This window comes from Nicotiana tomentosiformis, chromosome 2, assembly GCF_000390325.3.
Source record: "Nicotiana tomentosiformis chromosome 2, ASM39032v3, whole genome shotgun sequence".
Classification (NCBI taxonomy): Eukaryota; Viridiplantae; Streptophyta; class Magnoliopsida; order Solanales; family Solanaceae; genus Nicotiana; species Nicotiana tomentosiformis.
The window spans coordinates 161,111,676-161,133,908 of NC_090813.1; the positions used below are offsets into that span (position 1 = coordinate 161,111,676).

The 22,233-nt window shown below is 37.9% G+C and overlaps 1 protein-coding gene across 1 annotated transcript; it reads right to left on the reverse strand.

The window, feature by feature from the left end:
• Positions 1-170: 170 nt before the first annotated feature.
• LOC104096762 (ABC transporter B family member 26, chloroplastic) lies at positions 171-21,972 on the reverse strand. The gene is made up of 19 exons (XM_018771002.3): positions 21,736-21,972; positions 21,282-21,635; positions 21,059-21,186; positions 20,895-20,937; positions 20,609-20,653; positions 20,384-20,506; positions 20,206-20,309; positions 19,478-19,532; positions 19,319-19,389; positions 19,074-19,176; positions 17,698-17,908; positions 16,269-16,342; positions 15,876-15,932; positions 2,230-2,304; positions 1,959-2,033; positions 1,596-1,877; positions 1,455-1,519; positions 1,324-1,384; positions 171-918 (listed from the first exon to the last, which is right to left on the reverse strand). Exons 1-19 carry the CDS (start codon positions 21,832-21,834, stop codon positions 838-840), a joined length of 2,106 nt encoding a protein of 701 aa, XP_018626518.1. The 5' UTR covers positions 21,835-21,972; the 3' UTR covers positions 171-837.
• Positions 21,973-22,233: the final 261 nt, after the last annotated feature.

Sequence of the window (22,233 nt, forward strand, 5' to 3'; positions counted from 1 at the left end):
TCTCATATGTTTTTCATCTATAGAAGGTTTCCATAATGTTGGCATGGTGGGGGAAGTGAAACTTTTGTCACGCCACCAATTAGTGCAATGTTATGATGAAATCCTACTTCCTGGAAAAGTTATTAACACCCGACAGAATTGAAGAACCACTGGAGGATTACACCATAGACTCACAGAAAGATCTTCAACCAAGTGAAGAACAATATGTCATAATACTATCCGGAGGAAAAACCCTGAATCTATCAATCATGGAAATTATCAGTAATCATTAAATTATTTGGAAAGAGAATAGCACATCAATATTTCAAACAAAAGATTCTTCAGTTATGGAAGCCAACCGAGGATTTTCCGTTGATTGATCTTGGTGAGGATTTCTACATAGTCGAATTCCTAAAAGAAGAAAATATGAGCCGAGCCTCACACAATGGGCCTTGGTTTATTGATGGGTTTTTTCTGTAACTTTGTAGCAACAGTACCTGCTCTTTGTCGATAAACATATCTGCTATCTATACCCTTTGAACAGGTTATATATTACTCGCACCCCTTGAACAAGTTATGCATCAATCGCTGTCAAAACTCAATGGTTACAGCTTTGGCCGGTGATGCAGCAGAATCTTTGAAGCCAACCTTCTCACGAGAAAACCTGAGATGGTCGAACTGCAATGTCTGCAACTAATCTTGTATTGCCTTTTTCATTCTGAAGCCTATACCTAATCTGGTGCATATACATTGCTAAACTTGCTCGAAAAGAAAAAACACCAACCTATCTGCAGCGTCCAATCAGGAACGTACTTGGTCAAAGAATCCGCCAGAACATTTATGTCAGTTAACAAGAGTTCATGCCACAGCATCAGCCTGTCTTCTTGTTAATCGAGCATACAAGCCATCCTTTAGGAGAAGCTCTTTGTGGCCACCCATCTGAATGTAGCAAAAGTAAGATCAGAGGTTGATCATCCAAATCAGAGTTACTAGAGTTGATTAGAGCCAGGAGACATGTGATATGACCAAAACTTAATTGAGAGAGGCGGGCAGCTCTTAGCTATGAACAGAATGAGAACCTCCAGATTGCAACTTGTTAGATGCTAAATGGACAACTATAGACTAATAGCTCTTTATTTACATGTACACAAACTTTGGCGTCGCAAAACCAGCCCAGAGTGGACCACTGTCATGATGGTAAATGCACTAGTCTTAATGCAGCTATGCTAGAGCTGCCTGACAGACTGAATCACACAACATAGAAGCGAAGATCGCAACAAGAAAGGAGACTGAATAATACGTTAGCTACTCTCACTCTGATAAGTTAAAAGCCATAATTTGTACCTCAACAACTTTTCCACTTTCCATCACAACTATTCTGTCAGCAGCTTGGATTGTCGAAAGCCTGTGAGTAGCAGTTTGTCAATATTACATGCTAGTACATGGTTCTGTTGAAAGAACAAAGGCAATTTTACCTGTGTGCAATTACTATGACAGTTCTCTTTGAGTTCAGTTCTCTTCTGACAGAACGAAGCACACCCTATGGGAATTGGAAATGCATATTTAGCGGGCAATTCAACAATCTCTATCAGTTAAACAACTTTTATAAAACATACCTTAACGTTGTGTTCACTCTCTGCATCTAGAGCACTAGTGGCTTCATCAAGTAATAAGATATCTGGATCCCTAAGAATGGCTCTAGCAATTGCGATTCGCTGCTTCTGGCCTCCACTGAGCAAATCATCATCAACAACTGTGTGGTAGCCATTGGGTAGAGATGAAATGAAGTCATGGGCAGCAGCCTCCTTAGCAGCCCATTCTACGTCTTGTTGATTGACATCTCTACTACAGCCATATCTTATGTTTGAGCTGATATCCATGCGGAAAAGTCTAGGCTCCTGTTCAAGATATCTTAGTAATATGATATTATAAAACCATACTAAACTCAAATTGGGAAAATAATAATTAATAAGGCTAACCTGTCCCACATATCCAATTCTTTCCCTCAACCACTTGATGTCCAAATCTCTAAGTGGGTAGCCATCAATAGATATCTTCAGATGCAAAACAAGCAAATTGGAAGAAAAAGATGTTCTTTTTTGTGAGAAAGAAAGGTGGAAAAGGTAACTGTTTTTCTCAAGGCCTCTTAAAGTGAGATTTAAGCTTGTACAATTTCCTCAAGAAGCGCATGTTCTATATTTTCATAATTCAACAGTATATTATTTTAACATTGAACAAGACAAGAATTACCTGCCCACTCATTGGCTCATAAAGCCGAAGAAGCAGGTTCACCAGAGTGCTTTTCCCACTACCGCTTAGACCAACCTATACAGCAGATGACATTCATTTCAGAGTCATTGTTACAAATTGATGAATAGAGAAATAAAAATATACACAAATATATATCCAAAAAAAAGATGGATAATATACCATACAATTATTTTTCATGCAAGTCACATAGTCACAGATCAGCAAGCCATAAGCATACCTATGTATTATATCAATGCACAAATATGTAGCATATATACAGATATGTTTACACGCACTTATATGTACACACTCACTTGACAAAGAGAGGGGGGGGGGGGGGGGGGGTCTACACTTATGCCACACGTCTACGTACTTTTTATCTGTACACTATCTTACACATTATATGCATAAATTGACTCATGAAGCCATGTGTAAAGCCCTATAGATTTTGAACAGTAATTGCGACAGTTGAGTCTAATGATGTGATTAAAGTATCGCAAATGTGTTAGTGATGCCTCACGATGTAGGTAATACGCTTGGAACATTATACTGGATGATTGGTATGATTTGGAAAGGTATAAGGTTAATAAATAGCAAGAAAGTGTCAAATGAAATTTGGAAACCTAGAATAGGCTACAGTGGTGTCTCGCGGTAAGCTCGAGGCGCGAGTCAATCACGTGGAACCATCACAAGCTTAAAAATGCCAACAATACAGTTAGCCTTACCGCAAGCCAATCGGAAGAATCAGACCTCAACCATCCAAAGGATCACGCCGCGAGAAAAAACAATTGGCAGGGCAAAGGAGCTTGTGGCTGGGAGAAGCTCCTTTCTATAAATACTCCGTGAATCGGGGAAAGAGAAAAAAAAGGGAGAAAGGGGTTAGGGTTGTGAGCTCCAAAAGTCGTACCCAGCCAAGGGGTACCATCTAAGGTAGTGATTTCGAGTATTTTGAGTCAATTATGCTCACCAAATGCTAGTCCCAACATCCATTAATCTTTCATTTCACTAGATTTCAATATCTTCAAGAATCTCCCAAGTATGGAACTTAAGGAATTTGACTACAAGAGGTAACCCCATTACCCAAACTCCATATACGATGTATAGATGAGTATGTAGACGGTGATTATGAGAAGAAATCATGGTTTGATTGAAGTATTAGTTGAACCCCAGAAGTGGATTTCGATGGATGCGGTTGGGATAATTGGGGAAGATGATGAGAGTAATTGGGAATGTTAATTGAGTGTAATGACCTAAATGGCTTTGAAAATAAATATATGTGATTAGATTGATGAAGTTAAATTGTTGCCATTAAGGAAGAATTAAGGTTTTGGCTGTCTTGAATCCGATACCCAAGACCCAAATTGGTCACGTTAGTTTATAATGGATATGAATTGATGAAAATGAGTTGTAATATTATATGTCTCACTTCACTTAACGTGTCGGAGCGTTGTTTGAATTGTTGAGGCAAGAGATTGAGGTAAATGGAAACCTAACCTTCCTTGAAGCGTTCACCTCAAAAAGTGAACGGTTCAGTGATTAGAAATGCGATTTAGAATGTGCATACATGTTCGTAGGGGAAAACGAGCCCGCATACTCCAAGTTTTCATGCAAATTATGCAAATGCATTGAAATGCTATATTTTAATATGAAACGGTATAAAATCTATCATTCTATGTTTTATGACTTATGTTTTGAAGGTATGAAAGAACTGAAGTTTATCTCATGATTTAGACTTTAACGAGCGAATGTATTCACATGATAATTCTCTTTATGCACATTATAATTTTCTTATGCATCACATGATTTGTCTGAAAGACTAGACTATGATTCAAATGTGAAGCTTATGATATGTTCAGAAGTTTATGATATGTTTTCATGTTTTAAATGATACAAAGGGACAATGAGTGCCAAAATTAAGATATACAAAGAGATAAAAGGGGCCATAGTTTGAAAATGAAAATATTTGAAGTAACCTTAGATAGCTGAGAATTGAGAGTATATTCGCTTTCTGTGACCAGCTTAATTATAGGAGAAGAATCAAAGAATCAAATCTTTAATTAATAGCTTGATTGTAGGATAGCTTGATTATAGGAAGATTGTATCGTAACTGAATATTCTCTCATTACTTTCGTTTATTTTCTTAGGACTTTTGTATAAAGGCATATATCAGTAGGATGTAAAGCATACATTGAAATACAAAGAAGCCTTCTCTTCTTCTCAATTTCATCAGGGTGTCAGAAGCCATTGCTGCCCTTTTGAGGTGCATTTTCTCCCTCTGCAGCACTAGGGTTCCATAGGTTGAGTTTTCTCCCTCTTTCTTATAGTTTTCTTGCTAAAGTTTCTATCTAAAGCTTTTCATCTCGCCCTCCGTCAGTTCTATACAAAAACTGGTACCACTAGAAGGATTATGTCTACTATACGACCTACCCAAAAAGGTTTCAGATTTTTTCGAATAACAGAAGACAAGTCCGCGTAACCAGTTAGCTCCGGTAGCCTTTTTTCAGATTTTGAAGGTTGTTTTGGGTCACCAGGTTCTTCTGTTTAGCATTTATATTCTAGATTTTTTTTTTTTTTTGTGCGCTTCGGATTGTTCAAAAATATGGGGGACTCAAAAACAATAGATAACATAATTCTGTTTCATATGGTATTAGTATGGTAAAATTAGATGGTGTTGGTTCGTATCTTGCATGGTGTAACGACCCGACCGGTCGTTTTGTGTACTGTAGCTTCGTTACCCTATTTATTGCTTCTACTGTGTTCACTTGCGGGTTAAATTACTTGCCGGGATGGTTGGATTGGTTGAGGGGAAGTTTCGAATTGAATTGGGAGACTTAGTCCCAAGGTTGAAATCTTAAGTTGAAAGAGTTGACCGGAGTTTGACTTTTGTGTAGACGACACCGGAATGGAATTTTGGTGATTCCAATAACTTCATTTGGTGATTTTGGACTTATGCGTATGTCCGGATATTGATTTGGAGGTCCGTAGGATGGTTCGAGGCTTTTTGGCGATAATTGAAAAGTTGTAGGTTTAGAAGGTTGAGAGGTTTAACCGAGAGTTGACTTTGTTGATATCGGGTTCGGATTTTGGTTCCAGGAGTTGGAATAGGTCCATTGTGTCATTTGGGACTAGTGTGCAAAATTTGAAATCATTCGGAGTTGATTTGATACGGTTCAACATTAGTTTTAGAAGTTGGAAGTTCATTAGTTTCATTAGGCTTGAATTGAGTGTGATTCGTGATTTTGATGTGTTGTACGGTCTCGAGTTATGTTCGTGTTGAGGGATCTTTCATGTTGTCCAGTTATGGAATGAAGTGGATTCTTATGTCTTGTTGACGAGTTTAGACTCGGGAAGATTAAGTGATTGTATGATGGTCGTGGCCATGGTAGGGCGTAGTGAAATGCCAATTTGAGGCTAAGCAGATAGGTTATCTCCTGCGGGGTGGTCTAGGGATATGTGATTCTTATGATATTGTGTGAGCGTTTCTTTCTACCAATGAGTTATATGTGTTGCGATTGAGTTGGATCGGTTGAGAAAGTTGACTTCACTACCACGAGGGAGAATGCGAGCTTAGCAGATGATTTAAGGTATTTTATGGGTTGTGTTGCATGAGCTTATGAATGATTTAGTTGAGTTTCAGTGCGGGATTATAGCAGTAATAGAGTATGGGTATTGTGAGTTATCGGGTCTTTTGTTCTATGGTCTTGAGCCAAGTGAGGGAGACTGCTATCGCGATTTGATTGCATGGTTAGGCATTGTATTGGTTTCAGTCTGAGGCATACTTAGGGATCGGTTATGACTTGCAGAGGTTGGTTTTGAGGATGACTTAAGCAAGGAGATTTCTGTATGCATGACGTATTACACCTTATGGATATATGGAAGTTTTGGAATGGTTTAGGTTTGTTGTTCGTAGTGGATGTAATGTATTAAGAAAAGGGGTTCACTCGGTTGCTTAGAGGTGTGGATTACTCTTTTGGGTGTTGGTGCGCTAATGGGACACAGGTCGTTCGGCTCGTTTTGGGCGGTGCATTTGAGATTTGAACGGGGTGGATAACTACCGAGAAGGTTCTAAAGAGTTCAATATTCATGTGGCATTTGAGAATTTTTCGGATTTGTATATGGCTAAGATTTGGGATTTGCATTGGATGGTGTCGGTACTCGCGGTATTTCTGTATCATTATGGATTCTATATTTCAACATTTAAGAGGTTAAAGAAACAGCTTCATATTCACATAAGATCTCTTCAGAGTGGGTAACTCGGATGAGGTATTTTGGGTGCTCAAGAGGAAATACAGTGGCTTATGGGCTTTAAGACGACGTGAATTCATGCTAGGATCTCTTGTGGTGAGCTTTGGGTAAGGATCGTGGTGTTCTGGCAAGGAAAAACGTTAACTTGAAGGAAATTCGGAAGGAACTCGGAGAAATATGACAACTTAGTGGTAGATCGGATCAGCATGGTAATGGAAATGATCGATTATTTAGGTTCTTATGATATGGTGAGGCTTTACTGGTTTTTTGTGGCAATATTCTTGGGCTTAGCGACCTGCATGATTTGGTTGAGTTAGAGGGATTCAGTTCTGATGGATTGGTTATGTGCAAATGGGTTTCGAAGTGTTCTCGATGATTTCTGTCAGGCTTGAGATGGATATTATCTACAGGTATGAGGGGTATGTTGCGTGCTGTAATTTTCTTGGTTTCTGACTGATTGAGTATGTACTCCTGCTTGTGGCTCAGAGTTGATAACTGGATTCTCGTATTTTATTTGATTGTATATTAGACGCGGTGCGTCGTGTGGGATTGAGGTTTGCATGTACTAGTTTGTGGCTAAGTTTCGAAAGGGGAGGTCATGAATTTTAGACAGCATGGACGGTCTCAGATGTTTAGATGAATGTTATTACTACTTGGTATTACCTGAGAAGGGTGCGTATTTTAGAAGGCGCACTGTGCTCTGACTTCGGATGCTTCATTGGTATTGCGGTATTCGCCTGGTTGAACGACTGCTAATGTTCCGATTTTTGTTATGTGGCACGGAAGAATTTTGGAAGTATTTCTCGTGGGATGATTGTGTACGAATGATGTGTTAGCCATTCGAGTGGTGGAGTTGGGATCGGCTATGGTGATTAATGTGTTCTATGGATTTGGAGACTGGGAGTTCTCAGAAGTAGATTGTTTCGTGGTTGCGGACTGTGAAGGTATGGCCAAAGTAAGACAGCTAATAGTATGTGTTATAGTTGGGTCATTGTGGACTTTTGGAGGGTTATTTATCTATATGTGGATGATCGGAGTTGATTTGGGGCCCTATTGGTAGGCCCAATGAGGATGTGTATCCTACACCGAGTCAGATTTGTTGACTCACCACTGTTATTGTTGAGGGGTGTGTCATTCAGTTAGAGTTGAGCTTGTTCGTGTTCCAATATGTTCTATGTGTTACTCTTCTATGCTACAATGGGCTGTGAGTTGTTGGTTATTTGCACATTTGATGCGTTTCTGTTTGGGCCTTGCGGCGAAATTGGAGCGAGATGGTTATTGGGGTGTCGAATGGTTGATTGCGCCTCGATTATGGTCTTTCCTGTTGGTAGTATGTTGTGTTATACGTTTTGCCATGGTTATGGTCATGCACTTCGCGTGGTTGTTTTTGACTTGCATATGGTTGTTGATTTTTTAGCATTTTGGCCCGAGGTATTTCATATGGACCGGTGTTGGATGGGGTCACGCATTGCAGCGGAGTTACGTTGAGATATGATCATTTGTGTTAGATTCGCGGGTCTTGGTTATACTATGTGTGATGGGATCATAGCATTGCGTTTGTGGTGGTACTTGTTGAGCTTGCGGGACGGCTCTCTCATTTGAATCATTTTCCATGTTTGAACACATTTGAATTGTTGCTTATTGGTGCACGGATTGCACGGTTTGTGGCTTTAGGTTGTATTGGTGTGGCATGTCAATAGAATAACTTTGTTTGATGAAATGAGGTCATTGAACCTAGAATGGGTGCTATTGGATTTGATTACGGTATGTTTGAAAGAATAATATCAGAAGTCAGCTTAGAATTTGGCTTTAGTTCTTGTTAGACGAGAGAGCTCCATAACTTGTTGATCTGATGAGTGGTTATGAGTTTCTATGTGTTTCTTTCATCATCGGCAGTGTACGAAGGTTTTGAACGAGGTTTTATTTGATATGAGGTTTATTGCCGGTACCGGGTTTGTTTTTTAGCAGCTACCAGTGTTTAAAAAAGCGCTCGCTTCATCGCTTTAAGCGAGAAGCGAGGCGAAGCGTGAAAGGCAGCGCTTCAGCTTGCTGAAGCGACTCAGGTCAGTAAAAGCGACCGCTTCTCTGTAAAAAGCGAGAAGCGGGGAAAGCGAAGCGAAGAGAAGAAGCGTCCGCTTCTCTGTATTAAAATACCCAACCCTATTTTATTAAAAACAAGTTTTTTGGATTAAACACTGATCTTCAACAACAGCGACTAGTATTCTTCAACTTCCAACAGCAGCGACTTCTTTTTCATCACTTCTGATTTCTGAAAGAATCTCAAATCATCAACTAGGGTTGTTCTTCTTCTTCTTCAACTTCAAGTTCAAGACTTCAAGACTTCAACAGGTATGTTCTGAACTTCTGATTTCCATTCTTCTTCTTCTTCTTCTTCTTTTTCTTTCTAAACGTCCAAAAAGCAGCGAAATGCTGGCGAATTTTTTCCAGAATTTTACTGCCCAATTTTTCCAATTATTAACAGAGAATTCCTATGATTTTTTATATCCTTTATAGTTTATTCTTAGTTCTTATTGCCTTTCTTATGTATTATGTAGTTGTTCTTTTAATGGCGCCAAAAGAAGATAGGAAAGATCCGGCTTGGGCTTACTCTGAAAGAGTTTGCGAGACCAACAAGATGGCAATTAGATGTCTTTTTTGTGACAAGATTTCAAATGGAGGAATCTATCGTCAAAAAGCGCATCTAATCGGCGGTGATCCAAATGTCGCATCTTGTCCTAAAGTTCCGTCGCATGTGAAGGAAGATTTGAAAGCATTCCTTCATAAAAAGAGAGAGTTAAAGACTCAACTGATTCATGAACAAGAACTGTATAATCTTGATGACGATGATGAAACAGAAGAAGGTGACGATTCTTCGTCGCTTCCACCAAAATCACAAAAGCGGGGAAGGATGCAACCAATGTCTTCTAGTTGTGGATCTACTGGCAAGACCAAAGGTCCTATGGATTGTTACTTCTCGCAAAAATCTGGAGATAAGGAAGGAAAAGTGGTAATCCTCAAATTGATGCCAAAACGATTTTGAGGGATCGTGCAATTACAATGTTTGCGCGGTGGATGTATGATGCAGGTCTTCCTTTTAATTGTGTTAATTATACTGACACTTTTTCTGCTTTTATTGAGGCCGTAGGCCAATATGGTCCAGGAATGAAGCCTCCAACATATCATGAAGTTAGAGGGCCATATCTAAAAAAAGAGGTGGCAGAGGTGAAAAAAATCGTGGAGGAGCACAAAGTAGAATGGAACAAGTTTGGTTGTTCCATTATGATGGATAAGTGGACGGCGAGAAATGAAAAAATGATCATCAATATCTTGGTGAATTCTCCTAAGGGAAGCCTGTTTCTTGAGTCCGTTGATGCAAGCGACTCTTCGACTGATTCAACCAAAATGTACTCCTTGTTCAAGAGTACAATAGACTCTATTGGAGCAGAAAATGTTGTTCAAGTTGTCACGGACAACGCCAGCGAAAATGTTAAAGCTGGCGATTTGATGTCTGTTGGGTACCCGCATATTTATTGGACTCCGTGTGCAGCACATTCCATTAATTTGATCTTCGGTGACATTTTCAAGGAAAGACCCTTTAGTTCAATCTTTAATCAGGCAATTAGAGTGCATTCCTATATTGTTCAAAGGTCTTTGTTATTGAATATGATTAAGAGATTCACTAAACAAAGAAGCTTGGTGAAACCCGCAAAGACAAGATTTGCTACTGCTTTCTTGACTTTGCATAGGATGTATGAGCAAAAAAGCAATTTGAAGAAGTTGTTTGTTTCAGATGAGTACACTAACAGTGCCTATGGAAGGGAAGCTCGAGGAGAGAATCTGCAGATATTATACTTTCTCCTTCATTCTGGAACAATGTGGTTCATGCATTGAAGATTGGCGGTCCTTTAGTTAAAGTGCTTCGTTTGGTGGATGGGGAGCAAATGGGCTACCTGTACGAAGCAATGGATAGGGCAAAGGAGGCTATTCAAGTCTCGTTTAGTGATCAAAGAAAATACAAAAGAGTCTTTGAGATCATAGATAAAAGGTGGGATAGTAAGCTTCATAGCCCTTTGCATGCAGCTGGACTTGTTTTGAACCCGGAACTGTTTTATGACAATGAAGAAAGGATTCTAGGAAATGAACCTTTGTGGAATGGATACTATGAATGTATTGAGAAGTTGATACCTGAAGAATCCGTGCAAGATAAAATAACAGAGCAGTTTAGTATTTATAGGAATGCTGAGCAACTTTTTGGAAAAAACATGGCAATTAGACAAAGAAAAACGAAGTCACCAGGTGAGCGAGTGCTTATATGTTATTTTATAGTTAATAAGTTATTTCTTTATCAATATTATGTTTTGAAAATTTGTTCTACTTCTACAGTTGAATGGTGGAAGCAATATGGTCATTCCACTCCGGATTTACAAAAGTTTTCCATCAAGGTTCTAAGTCTAACATGTAGCTCATCCGGGTGTGAAAGGAATTGGAGCGTGTTTGAACATGTAAGAACTAAGAAGAAAGATTTAGTATATTGAGATAATTAAATTATATCTCAATTGTCCTAAACTTACTAATTACTTATTATTTGCAGATTCATACCAAAAAAAGAAACAAACTAACCTTGAAGCGTCTCAATGATCTAGTATTCATTAAGTACAATAGAACATTGAGGCGTCGTTACAACGCTCGCAATATAATTGATCCAATTAGTTTGGACAACATCGATGATGCTAATTAATGGCTAACTGGAGTCCCGGAAGATCATGCAGATGAAGAAGTATTTGAGGAAACTTCCGATTTCACTTGGGGTGATGTTGCGAAAGCGCGTGGAATTAGGGAGAGGATTTATGGTTTGAGGGGAAGTACCTCAACTTCAAGTTCACAGAGGAAGGGAAAAGAGGCAGCTACTTTGTCCCTAGTTGATGAAGAAGAAGAAGTTGAAGAAGATGACGAGCAATATAATAATGATAGTGGAATACAAGAATTTGACAATCTTGTAGAAGAATAGGATGCTCATTTTGTGCTTTGATTGATGCTACTATTTAGTTTTTACATTGAAGTATTGAACATTTGCTTACAATTACATGTGTTGTCTATGCAATATATATATATATATATATATATATTGAACATTTGCTTACAATTACATGTGTTGTCTATGCAATTTTTTTTTTTTTTTTTAAATTTCGCTTCACTTCAAAAAAGCGAGCGCTTCGCTTCTCGCTTCTCGCTTTAAGCGAAATGGGGTTTGTCGCTTTTTCTCGCTTCACGCTCTTCACAACACTGGCAGCTACTGTGATCGAAAATTATTGCTACGAGAATGCGAGTTATGTGGTATATCATGTGATTACATATTGGGTTATGGTTATGACTTGACACAGCTTGTTCGGACTTATACAGTGTGTAGATGCAAGATTCGAGTCTTGTAATAAATTCCAGATGTTGGAAATTTGGTTCTAAGGCTTATAGGTTAAGGTTAAAAGAAGAATCTCAATCCAGATTGTGTCCATGGGCTTTTATGGATTGAGGTGACGTGAGATCACCCATGACCATGAGTATGTGTATGACGGGTTTATACAGTGATTCGATGGCTTTGAAACGACTTTTGGCATGTTCGAGTACGAACGTAAATTTAAGTGGGGGAGAATGTAACGACCCAATCAGTCGTTTTGAGCTTTAGCATTCTGTTTGGTGGTTTGAAACTTTGAATAGCGTCATATGATGTATTATGACTTGCGTGTACAGTCGGTTTTTGTTTTCGAGTGGTTTGGGATTGATTTGGAAGAATGACTCTCGATTTGGAAGCTTTAAGTTGGAAGAGTTGAGCAAGGTTTGACTTTTGAGTAAACGGACTCGGAATTGAGTTTTTATGGTTCTGATAGGTTCGTATGATGATATTGGACTTGTACGTATGTTCGGATTCGATTTTGGAGGTTCCTATAAGAATTCAACTCTATTTCTCGAAAGTTGGCAACTTGAAGAACTTAAGAGTTCATAAGTTTTGATCTAGAGTTGACTTTGATGTTATTGGACTCCAATTGGTGTTTCGAGACTTTGGATAGGTCTATATAGTTGAATTGAACTTGTGTGCAAAGTTTGGAAGTAATCCGAAGTGTTTAAGTGTGATTCAGACACTCTTTTGAAAAGAATGAAAAGTTAACAACTTAAGAGATTCTATTCGGTTTGAGTCTCGATTCTTTGTTGTGATGTTCCCGTGGGTGTTTTGAGGCATTGGATAAGTTTGGATAATGTATTTGTACTTGTTGGTATGATTGGATAGGGTCCCGAGGGGCTCGGGTGTATTTTGGATCATTGGTTGAGAAACTAGTTAAGGATTTGGAGTTTGACCATGGTCAATATCGGGTCACGATGACCTTTTGACCGCGCGCGCACGTTCGTAGCGTGTTTTATAATTGAAATGCATATATGGTTTGTGTCCGAGAGGTTCCAAATGAGTTTTGGGTGCTAAAACGAAAATTCTTTTGTTGCTGATTTTCTGGTGTCAAATAATTACGAAAATGTCATTTTTTGTCCCTTAAATTTTCAGACTTTCGGTAAAACTTCAAAACATCATATTGGGTGATTCAAAAGGCTATCTTGGGTGTAATCTCGCAAGGATTATGTTAGGCTTATCAAATGTGAGTTTAGGGGTCATCTAGGATCTGATTCGAGATAGAACAGCTGCTGCATTTTTTTGTACTTGTTTCGGAATTTAGTCACTTTTTCTCACAAGGTTTTGAAGCTTCGATTTGGACGATTTTGGAGGGGATTTTCACAATTTGGACTGGGGTAAGCATTTTTTACTCGAATTTGTTTATATTTCATGATTCCAACCTTGAATTTAGCGATTGTTTGATGAATCAAATTGAAGAAATTCAGATTTTAGTAAAACTTTTCTAACACATAAATTGATGATTCGAAGGCCGATTTGAGGTCGGAATTGGATGAAATTGGTATGGTTGAACTCGTATCGGAATTTGTGAATTTTGTCGGGTTCTGGGGTGTGGGCCAGGGGTTGACTTTTTGATTTTAGCTAAAGATCGAAGCTTTATTATTCGAAATCGTTTTCTATGGCTTTTATTTATGATATTAAATTGATTTTGGCTAGTTTCGAGCCGTTTGGAGGTTGATACGCGCGGGATGGCGTTCTAGAGTATTGTTTGGCTTGCTCGTTATTGGATTTGGCTTGTTCGAAGTAAGTAACATATTTAAATTTGGATTTGAGGGTATTTAACCTTGGGAACTATGTTATTAGAGATGTATTGGGATGACACACATGCTAGATGACGAGCGTGCGGGCGTGCTCCGGGGTAATCATGATTCAAGTTGACTATTAGACTATGACCGGACTTGCTTTGCTGTTATATCTTGTTCTATCCGTGTAGTTGCTACTTGTTAAAGTAATTGAGCTATGATTCATATTAGAAATCATGTTTAGGCTATGTGCTTATTTAGTTGAGACCTAATGAGGCTATTTCTGTTGTTTTGAATTATCTACTCTAACTGTAATTATATACTCAGTCATGATTCTTCATTGCATATCATATCTCAGTATTTGTTCATCATTCACTGTTACATCACATGTTATCATTGTTTGGGTTGAGTGGTACGAGATTGTGGGCCCTTGAGAGTTGAGAGATTGATGACTGAGGTGGGCCAGAGAGCCGTGTTGTGAGTGTTATTGTGGATCGGGTTGCACGCCGCAGCAGGCCTTATTGGCTTATTTATCATTGTGGATCGGGCTGCACGCCGCAGCAAGCCTTACAGGCTTTTGATTAGCGCTTGGGCAGGATCCGTCCCTCCGGAGTCTGACATACCAGCACTGAGTGGAGGCATAGTGATATATATACACGTGCTTTGGTGAGGGGATTATGAGCCAGGCACCCGTACAGAGTTGAGTGATTGTGTGTGTATGTGTGATGAAGTGGGCAATTGAGACAGACAGCTTGAGTATGTTGAGGGTGAGAGTACCTGAGAATATCACCATTAAATCATTCATTTGACATGCATACTTGGCATGTAGGCATAGAAATGCATTTTCCTCATGCTAGGCGGTATTGTGGCATTCATGATTTGACATGTAGGCATTGAGATATATATTCCTCATGCTAGGCGGTATTGTGGCATTCATGATTTGACATGTACATATTGACATGTAGGCAATGAGATGTATATTCCTCATGCTAGACGGTGTATGATAAATTGATAACTTGACGTGCATATTGACATGTAGGCATATAGATGTACTTTCCTCATGCTATCTGATAATGAAATGTCTTATATGTTGTTGAAAGTTTGGGAAAAATCATAGTTTTTTTTCCTGATATACTCATATTTTGGTGACTCCAATGAAAGATTTGGGCTTTACGGTTATACCTGAAAAGCATGTCTCCGTAACTGTGATTGAGCTGAGCATAATATCTTTTGAGTTATTGCTTGTACTGCCTTCATTATATTATTACGAGTTGTTATTTGGCTATCGGTGTTGGACTTTGACCGTTTTCCAAGCTCGTCACTGCTTTCAACCTAAGGTTAGGTTTGTTACTTATTGAGTACATGGGGTCGGTTGTACTCATACTACACTTCTGCACCTTGCGTGCAGATTTTGGAGCTGGCGGGAGTTGGCATTGAAGATGTATCTGCGTTCCGGTTATTGCTTCCTTGTTCATGGTAGCTTTAGGTTTGTAAATCTGTTTATGTATATTTCGAACAGAGCATGTATTTATTTCATACCAGCTTTGTAAATTCTAAGTTTTAGAAACTCATGACTTGTACTACCAATCTTTTGGATTTTGTATAAAAAGTTCAGTTATTTTATTTATTGATTCCTGTTTTCCTATTTGAGTGATGTTGTCTATCATTTGGCTTACCTAGCAGGTTGGGTTAGGTGCCATCACGACTAGCTAGATTTTGGGTCGTGACAATACTCTATACGTGCAGCCATTTTGTGCCACACCCTTGGCCATAATAGAAAAACTACCTGCTTCCTCTGAGAAACTAAAGGAGCAATTCAATCATGACGATTATAGAGGGAAGTAGTTCCATAACTCCAACGCAATGGAGAAAATTGATACTCCATTCATCCCATTTTATGTGAAAGTGTTTGATTCGACACGGCGTATAAGAAAGAAAGAAAGACTTTTGAAACTTGTGGCTTTAAATATGCCATAAGATATTTGTGACTACAAAAATATGTTATTAAGCATAACAGGGATGTTTAAAGCTAAATTTTTCTAAAATATAGAAATATTTCCTTTTTTTGGACAGAGTGAAAAGGAAAGTGTGTCACATAAATGGGACAGATGAAGTATGACATTTGATATTAAAAGATGCACGCATAAATATGGAATACAGTAGCCAAAATAAATTTTAGATAGACAGTCAGAAATTAAAGGACTCACAAGTGCTACTACTTCACCCGGATGCACCACGAAGTTAATATGTTGAAGTACTGGCATCTGTACAGTAGGCAAAGTGTCAGTTTTTCTAATTTCAGCCACAGAATTCTGTTTTCTAGAATAAGTAAAAAGTTCATACATAAAATCAGCAAGAAAATGAAATTATCAAGAAGATTGTTTCACAATCAGAACATCAAGAATTGAAATCAACTGCTTTATACTCCAAAACACGAATCATATAATCTTTTACCACATAAAAAGTTCTACTAACACACAGATGCAAATAGCTAAGAAAAGGATAAAGTGACCGACATTGTATTTGAGTCTCGTTGCGAAAAGGAATATTTGTTCTCAGATAATGAACCACATGCTGTGAGATCGAATAGACACGTATACCTTCACTCTTGAAGCATAGTAGAAGCTAACATTCTCAAATTCAATGCGTCCTGCTAATCCTTTTAACTTGGCTCCTACAACAATCCACAAAGCAGGATGAGAATATGCAGCCTCAGCAAAACATCTTTTTTCAGAGTACTTATTGCACCAATGGAGCTATTTCAGCTTACATGAGTTTATTCCATGCTGCATTTGGAAGGCATTAAACACCTCCCATCAGAAATTCTTTAATTAGATACTTAAAACTGTCAGCAATTTTGATTGGATGGAACTTTGCATCAAACTATTTCAGCTTACATGAGTTTATTCCATGCTGCATTTGGAAGGCATTAAACACCTCCCATCAGAAATTCTTTAATTAGGTACTTAAAACTGTCAGCAATTTTGATTGGATGGAACTTTGCATCAAAGAGCGACTAATGTTGTTTAAGGACAGAGGTAAAGTGATTCTACACCCTCTCCATCGGTAGTTGAGAACACTTGCTTTTATGAACACCTAAATAATTTGTACCTCTAAGTACAAACCACTGCCTCCCCCTTCACCCCCAATGATATACACGCCATCTTCTACCATTTGTCAAGAAAACACAGCAAACAGTTGAGCCACCCTTCGCAAAACATCTTCCATAAAAGCCAGTCTTGAAGAAGATCTACAACTTCATAAAGCTTCTCTCTCAGAAATTTAAGCGTACACAGGGAACTTCAGGTATTTATCAGGCCTTCTACCTCAAGAAATTTCTCTTTGAAGCATAGGAGAGAAATTTCCTTTAACCGAATCATGAAATCATTCTTTGAACATGAATGGGCCTTTGCAGAAAGCCAAAGTATGAATACACACTGACTCTGGTGAGTCTATTTTGTGCCTAGTTTCAGTTTAACTTATACTTCGGCCATTAGAAGATTCAGTTAGCCAGAGGGATCTGCAGTGCATTAGAAAGTATTGATAATACCATTTATTAGCTAAATTTTATAACTGAGACAATATATCCAACAGATTACAAGCAACCAAATGACTGGAAAGAGCAAGCATAACAAATGAAGAAGAGGCATTGGAAATCCAATCCAAGAATGTAAAAGTGACTTGCTTTCCAATAATCTATACTAAAAGTTCTTTTTTCATTTCAAATTGTACATCATAGTTCGTCTTTCAAACCATCACAAGATAATGTCCCTTTGACTGAATTGAATCAATAATTACTTTCTTTTAATGTTATATTAACTCAAAAGTTAAATTTTCACCACTTCTTACATGTTTAAACATACAGGACTTCCCAAAATCTAAACTGAATATTTAAAAGGTTTGTACATTTCTTTCTTGCAAACACTAAAAACCCTCGTTGGGCGAACATGCCATGTCCTACCAAGATACTCAATATAAATACAGGGAGTAGATAAGTGAAACAAGAAGCTAGTTGGAAAATGATTTCACCTTTGTCAACGAATTGACCACTAGGTCTAAGATCCATTAATTGAAAAACTTTCTCACTTGCCCCAATAGACTGCATCAATGATGATAAATTGTCCCCCACCCACCATGTAGAATAAATCAACCATTCACTGTACAATATGAATTTTGTAAGTTGTTCTGCTGTAATATGACCAGCCAGAATTGACATTCCTCCTACCAGCACAGCAATAACCTAAAAGTCAAAGCACAAAATTGGACTTCACTTTAAATGATTAACTGAAAAACTTTCTTTCAAACAATTAGCAAAGAAAACTATTATTATTTGACCTGATCTAAAGACAAACAGTAGAATCTGCAGATGATTATGAAAAATTATCTGATTGTAAATGAGAAGCATCTATCTCTTTCTATCCAAAACCATTGAAAGGAAATGGTTGTGTATGCTTCATTAGATGAAACTGTGAATTCCAGAAGTTTCTCAAGTAAAAATATGCAAGTCGTGGAAGTGCTAAATGATGTAGGGATGCATTTTCAGAGAATACTTGAGATGCTGGGAGCATTAGCCAAAAATATTGTTTACGAGGTTGCACTGACAGGGATATGAGTGTCATACACAAGGACAGGGTTGTATTTGACACATATACCTTTAATTTCAACTTTTAGCACAATTTTCCAGCTGCATTTGAAGGAGCTAGACGATTTACTTGTCTGATGGAACATGAAGGGTGACATAGGTCTACAAAGAGGAATTGATGCAAAAATATAAAGGGCAAGGTAAGAGAAATCAAGGTAAGACTTACAATTTGCAAGTATAGGGTTTAAGTTCTGCACGGAGAATGTATCAACTAAGAGAAAAAGCAGTTGATAGCAAGAAGACTGGTCAAACAATCAACACCTCTCTAGAAAAGGAACCAAGCAATAGCGCAAACGTGTCACTCAAGAGACACAGTAGCATGCAGTTTAGCAAGGTGTCACCCACTGATATTTAAATAGTTTTTAACATTCGGGATTCAGATGCTGCATATATATATATATATATATTGATAAATGATGCTGCATAAATACTTTTAAGTAATGCAAATGGCTGAGTAATGAAATGTAACAATGTCTAAATGCTGGAAAGCAAGGGCTAAAGAAGAGTGTGTTTTCCATGTGAAAGATCTTTCTGAAAATCCATCGATCATTTTCCTTCATAGTAAATTTAAATTGATCTTGGAGAAAGCATTCCCTGTTATGTTTAGCTTCTGTATTACATTTGTTTTCAGAACATAGAGCTCCCGATTTTTTAAATGTCTTTCTTTCAAAGAGAATTCCTCATTTATCAACCAAGGAAAAAAGATGGAAGGTACAAAGGAGAAGAAAGATACTCTCGTGTTCAACTGTGGAAAGAGTTTGACCTGTGTTGAGTGATAGAGTGTGTTGAAGCTAAAGTTCCAATATCCATAAGCAGCACTTTGACGCAAGCTTATATCAGCTAACTTCCCTAGCCACCGTGCATACCTGTTCTAGAAGATGGTCATTTTCGAACTCTTGTTAATACTGAGCAGCTTGATATAATTATATTTTGCGTATGTTCTATGCTTACTCCTGGCAGTGCTAAACAAAACACAAAGGGAATAAAATCCCTTCTGTTAAGTAATACCTTCCCAGTTCTTGTTCCTCAGTTCCATACACTCGTACAGTCCTCATGAGGGAGAATGTCTCTTGGGCAACCTACATCACATCAAAGGATATGAAATCATTAAAAATTTAACTTATAACATCTTGGGAAAAAATGGACCAATTAACTTCTTAAGATTACTTCATTTGCAGAAGCAGTGTACTCCTGAATTAATTTAGCTGCTTTCTTCTGGTATCTATGAAAAGAAGCAGGCACAGAGAGAGAGAGACAGAGAGTTAGAAGAAGTTCAGGAAATCATAAATTGCAATAATTCTCAAGTATAAGTTTTTTTCACCTACTTGAACAAGGTATTATGGTACTCATTTGCTACTAAGAGAATGTAGCATAATATAGCAACTAATGAAAATGCGATTTAAAAGAAGAGACCAATTCTATAACTAGAGTTCACATGACTGTGGATGGGAAATTGGTTCAAAGACCAACTTGGCCCCTTTTTTCAAGATAACCAAGAGTGGCCTTATTCCGGCTTCAAAGCCTGATGAATAATGCCCCTCCCCAATCCCCAACCCCAACCCTTCTCTACTTAAATACCAGACTTGGTTCACCATTTTGCTATTGGACCAAAACCCTGGGGCAACAAAGGCTAGCTTGGCCCTTGTCACTATTTGTTTAATTTCCTAAAGTAAGAGTTAAGTTCATCTCTTACTATAAAAAAGTCAGTCCTTACATTATCAACTCAAAAAAGTAGTGACCAAAAGTTTTAGTAAAACGGTTATCCTTGGAACTTCTCATTTTTAATAGATGTAAAACCATGCACGGTATACTGTCACCTACATCTATCTGGTAAATAAGATTCTAAGTTAATATACATCTGATTCATACCAGTAAAACAATGAGCGAAAACTTACTGGCCATACAACAGCATTATCGTAAGAAGTGCACAGCAGATAACCAATGTGCACAATCCCAGTGGTGGGGACAAAATCAACAAATAAGCTAAAGCACCTGTTCCCTGGAAAGGACAAAAGTAAATTACCAACTCAAAAATGAATATCGGAACACATTAGACATCTTAGGAAATCTTACCTGGAGAACATTACGTAAAATCAGATTTAGGTCATTTCCAATTACGCGAGAGACTTGTTGACAATCTGCCCCTAGCCTACTTGTCAAATCACCAACTGTTTCAGAATCAAAAAAGGATATATCCTACAAAGAGGGTAAGCAGAAATATATAAGGATCTGCGCTTCATATAGAAGCAATTTTGATGATGCTTTAGTTGTGTTTAAGCAAATAGGAATTCCTGAAACCTGAAGAAGAAGAGTGGAATACAATTTTTCCCTCATTCGCTGGACCTGCAAACGAAGATGAAGTGCAAGGCGATTAAACCATCTTTGTTTCTTGACGACTTTAACCTTTAAAAGACTATTTAAATGGTCCTGATTTTATAGTGTCTGATAGAAGTAAAGATACAATACTAGATGTTTAGGCCAGTTCATGACAGACACCAGTATAACCCCAACAAAAAGACAATACGATTATATGTATATGATCACTGCATTGTTCTATTCTTCTAAAATGTGATGTAAGACTCACCAGGATCATATTTGCGAGCCCAAAAAAGCAACCTCGCACACCACTATTGGAGAAGCAGATGAACAAGTATGTATGTTAGGATACTCGCAAAAATGCAGGTAAGTAGGGTGACAATGCAAAATAATACTAATGTGCATTATGTCCGTTTGAAATGATACAAAAACCTGCATATTCCGGAAATGATGCAGAGCACTACCAAGATGCGCACATTCCGGTGGAACACTGTGATACTGCTACTTTGCGCCGAAAAGATGGATGCTGTCAGAAAATGCGGGATACTAATTTCTGATAACTGATGCGAAGTAACTTCCAGTTAGTAATTATTTATTCCTACTATTTTCTTTTGTCCAATTTAGAAAGAAAGAAAAAAACTGTTCGTTCACGTACAGCAGTAATAATGAGTGCAGTAAAAGCAGCAAGAATAAGCAAACCATCTTGAGCTATCAATTCCCACATTCTATGAAGAGCACGCACAACAGTCACAGGCTTTGCCGTTACTCCAACATCATCCACATCAAGCCTCCACCAATTTCCGCCCGGAAATACATTCCGAACAAATTCCATCCATTTCACCCCCAGCTTCTCACTAGAATCAGCTTCTTGTACGGAGTATCCATTAATTGAAGCCGAATTTAGGGGAGATATGTACCGATATCGCTGATTTATCGAATTGCTAGAGAAAGAGATTCGGGTTTTGGATTGAGACCTTTTGTGAAGAATGTTCTTTGGATTTTGCCTTTTCTGTACAGAATATACAATTCTTACTCCAGGTTGAAATTGCACACTTGACAGAAACAACGCCATATAGCAATAATGAATTAACAGAGCAGAGGAATTGAACCTTTAGTTTCAAGACTCGAATTTTGTGGGAAATTGGTGTCTTCTCAAATAAAACGAGATTGTACTTGTGAGGCTCTGGGCTTCCCAAAATTACTTCCATGTGTTTCCCTTTGAAAAGAAGGGACCCACAATATAATATGATGACGTGCTTCTTTGAAGAACTAGTGTACTAAAAAAGAATCAAATCAAAACATAGTTATAGTTAAAAGAAAATGAGAGAATGAAACAAAACCAAATTACAGTATATTTGGAGAAGAGAAGCAGAAAAAGAAACACAAAGATGTTAACTTTCTCATACCTATATAAGGTAAAGAAATGGCAGGTTAAAAAGGGAAAAAAAATAAAAAGATGCGCATAGCCTTAAAATGAATTCTATGAATCTGGTCGGAAAAGAATTTCTATGAGTCTGGTTTACATTTAAAGATTATATGAAAGCAAATTTGCAAACAAAGAGCTCTAATTTTCTTGATAATTTTCTTCATTGGGTCAGAAAATGAAT

Excerpts from the sequence above, each read along its gene's own strand:
- LOC104096762 (XM_018771002.3), bottom strand. The coding sequence starts at position 21,834 with ATGGAAGTAATTTTGGGAAGCCCAGAGCCTCACAAGTACAATCTCGTT. Across the intron at positions 20,507-20,608 it reads ATTCCACTCTTCTTCTTCAG|GATATATCCTTTTTTGATTC; the intron begins GTTTCAGGAATT and ends CCCTCTTTGTAG. Across the intron at positions 2,305-15,875 it reads CGGGTGAAGTAGTAGCACTT|GTTGGTCTAAGCGGTAGTGG; the intron begins GTGAGTCCTTTA and ends TCTGCTGTATAG.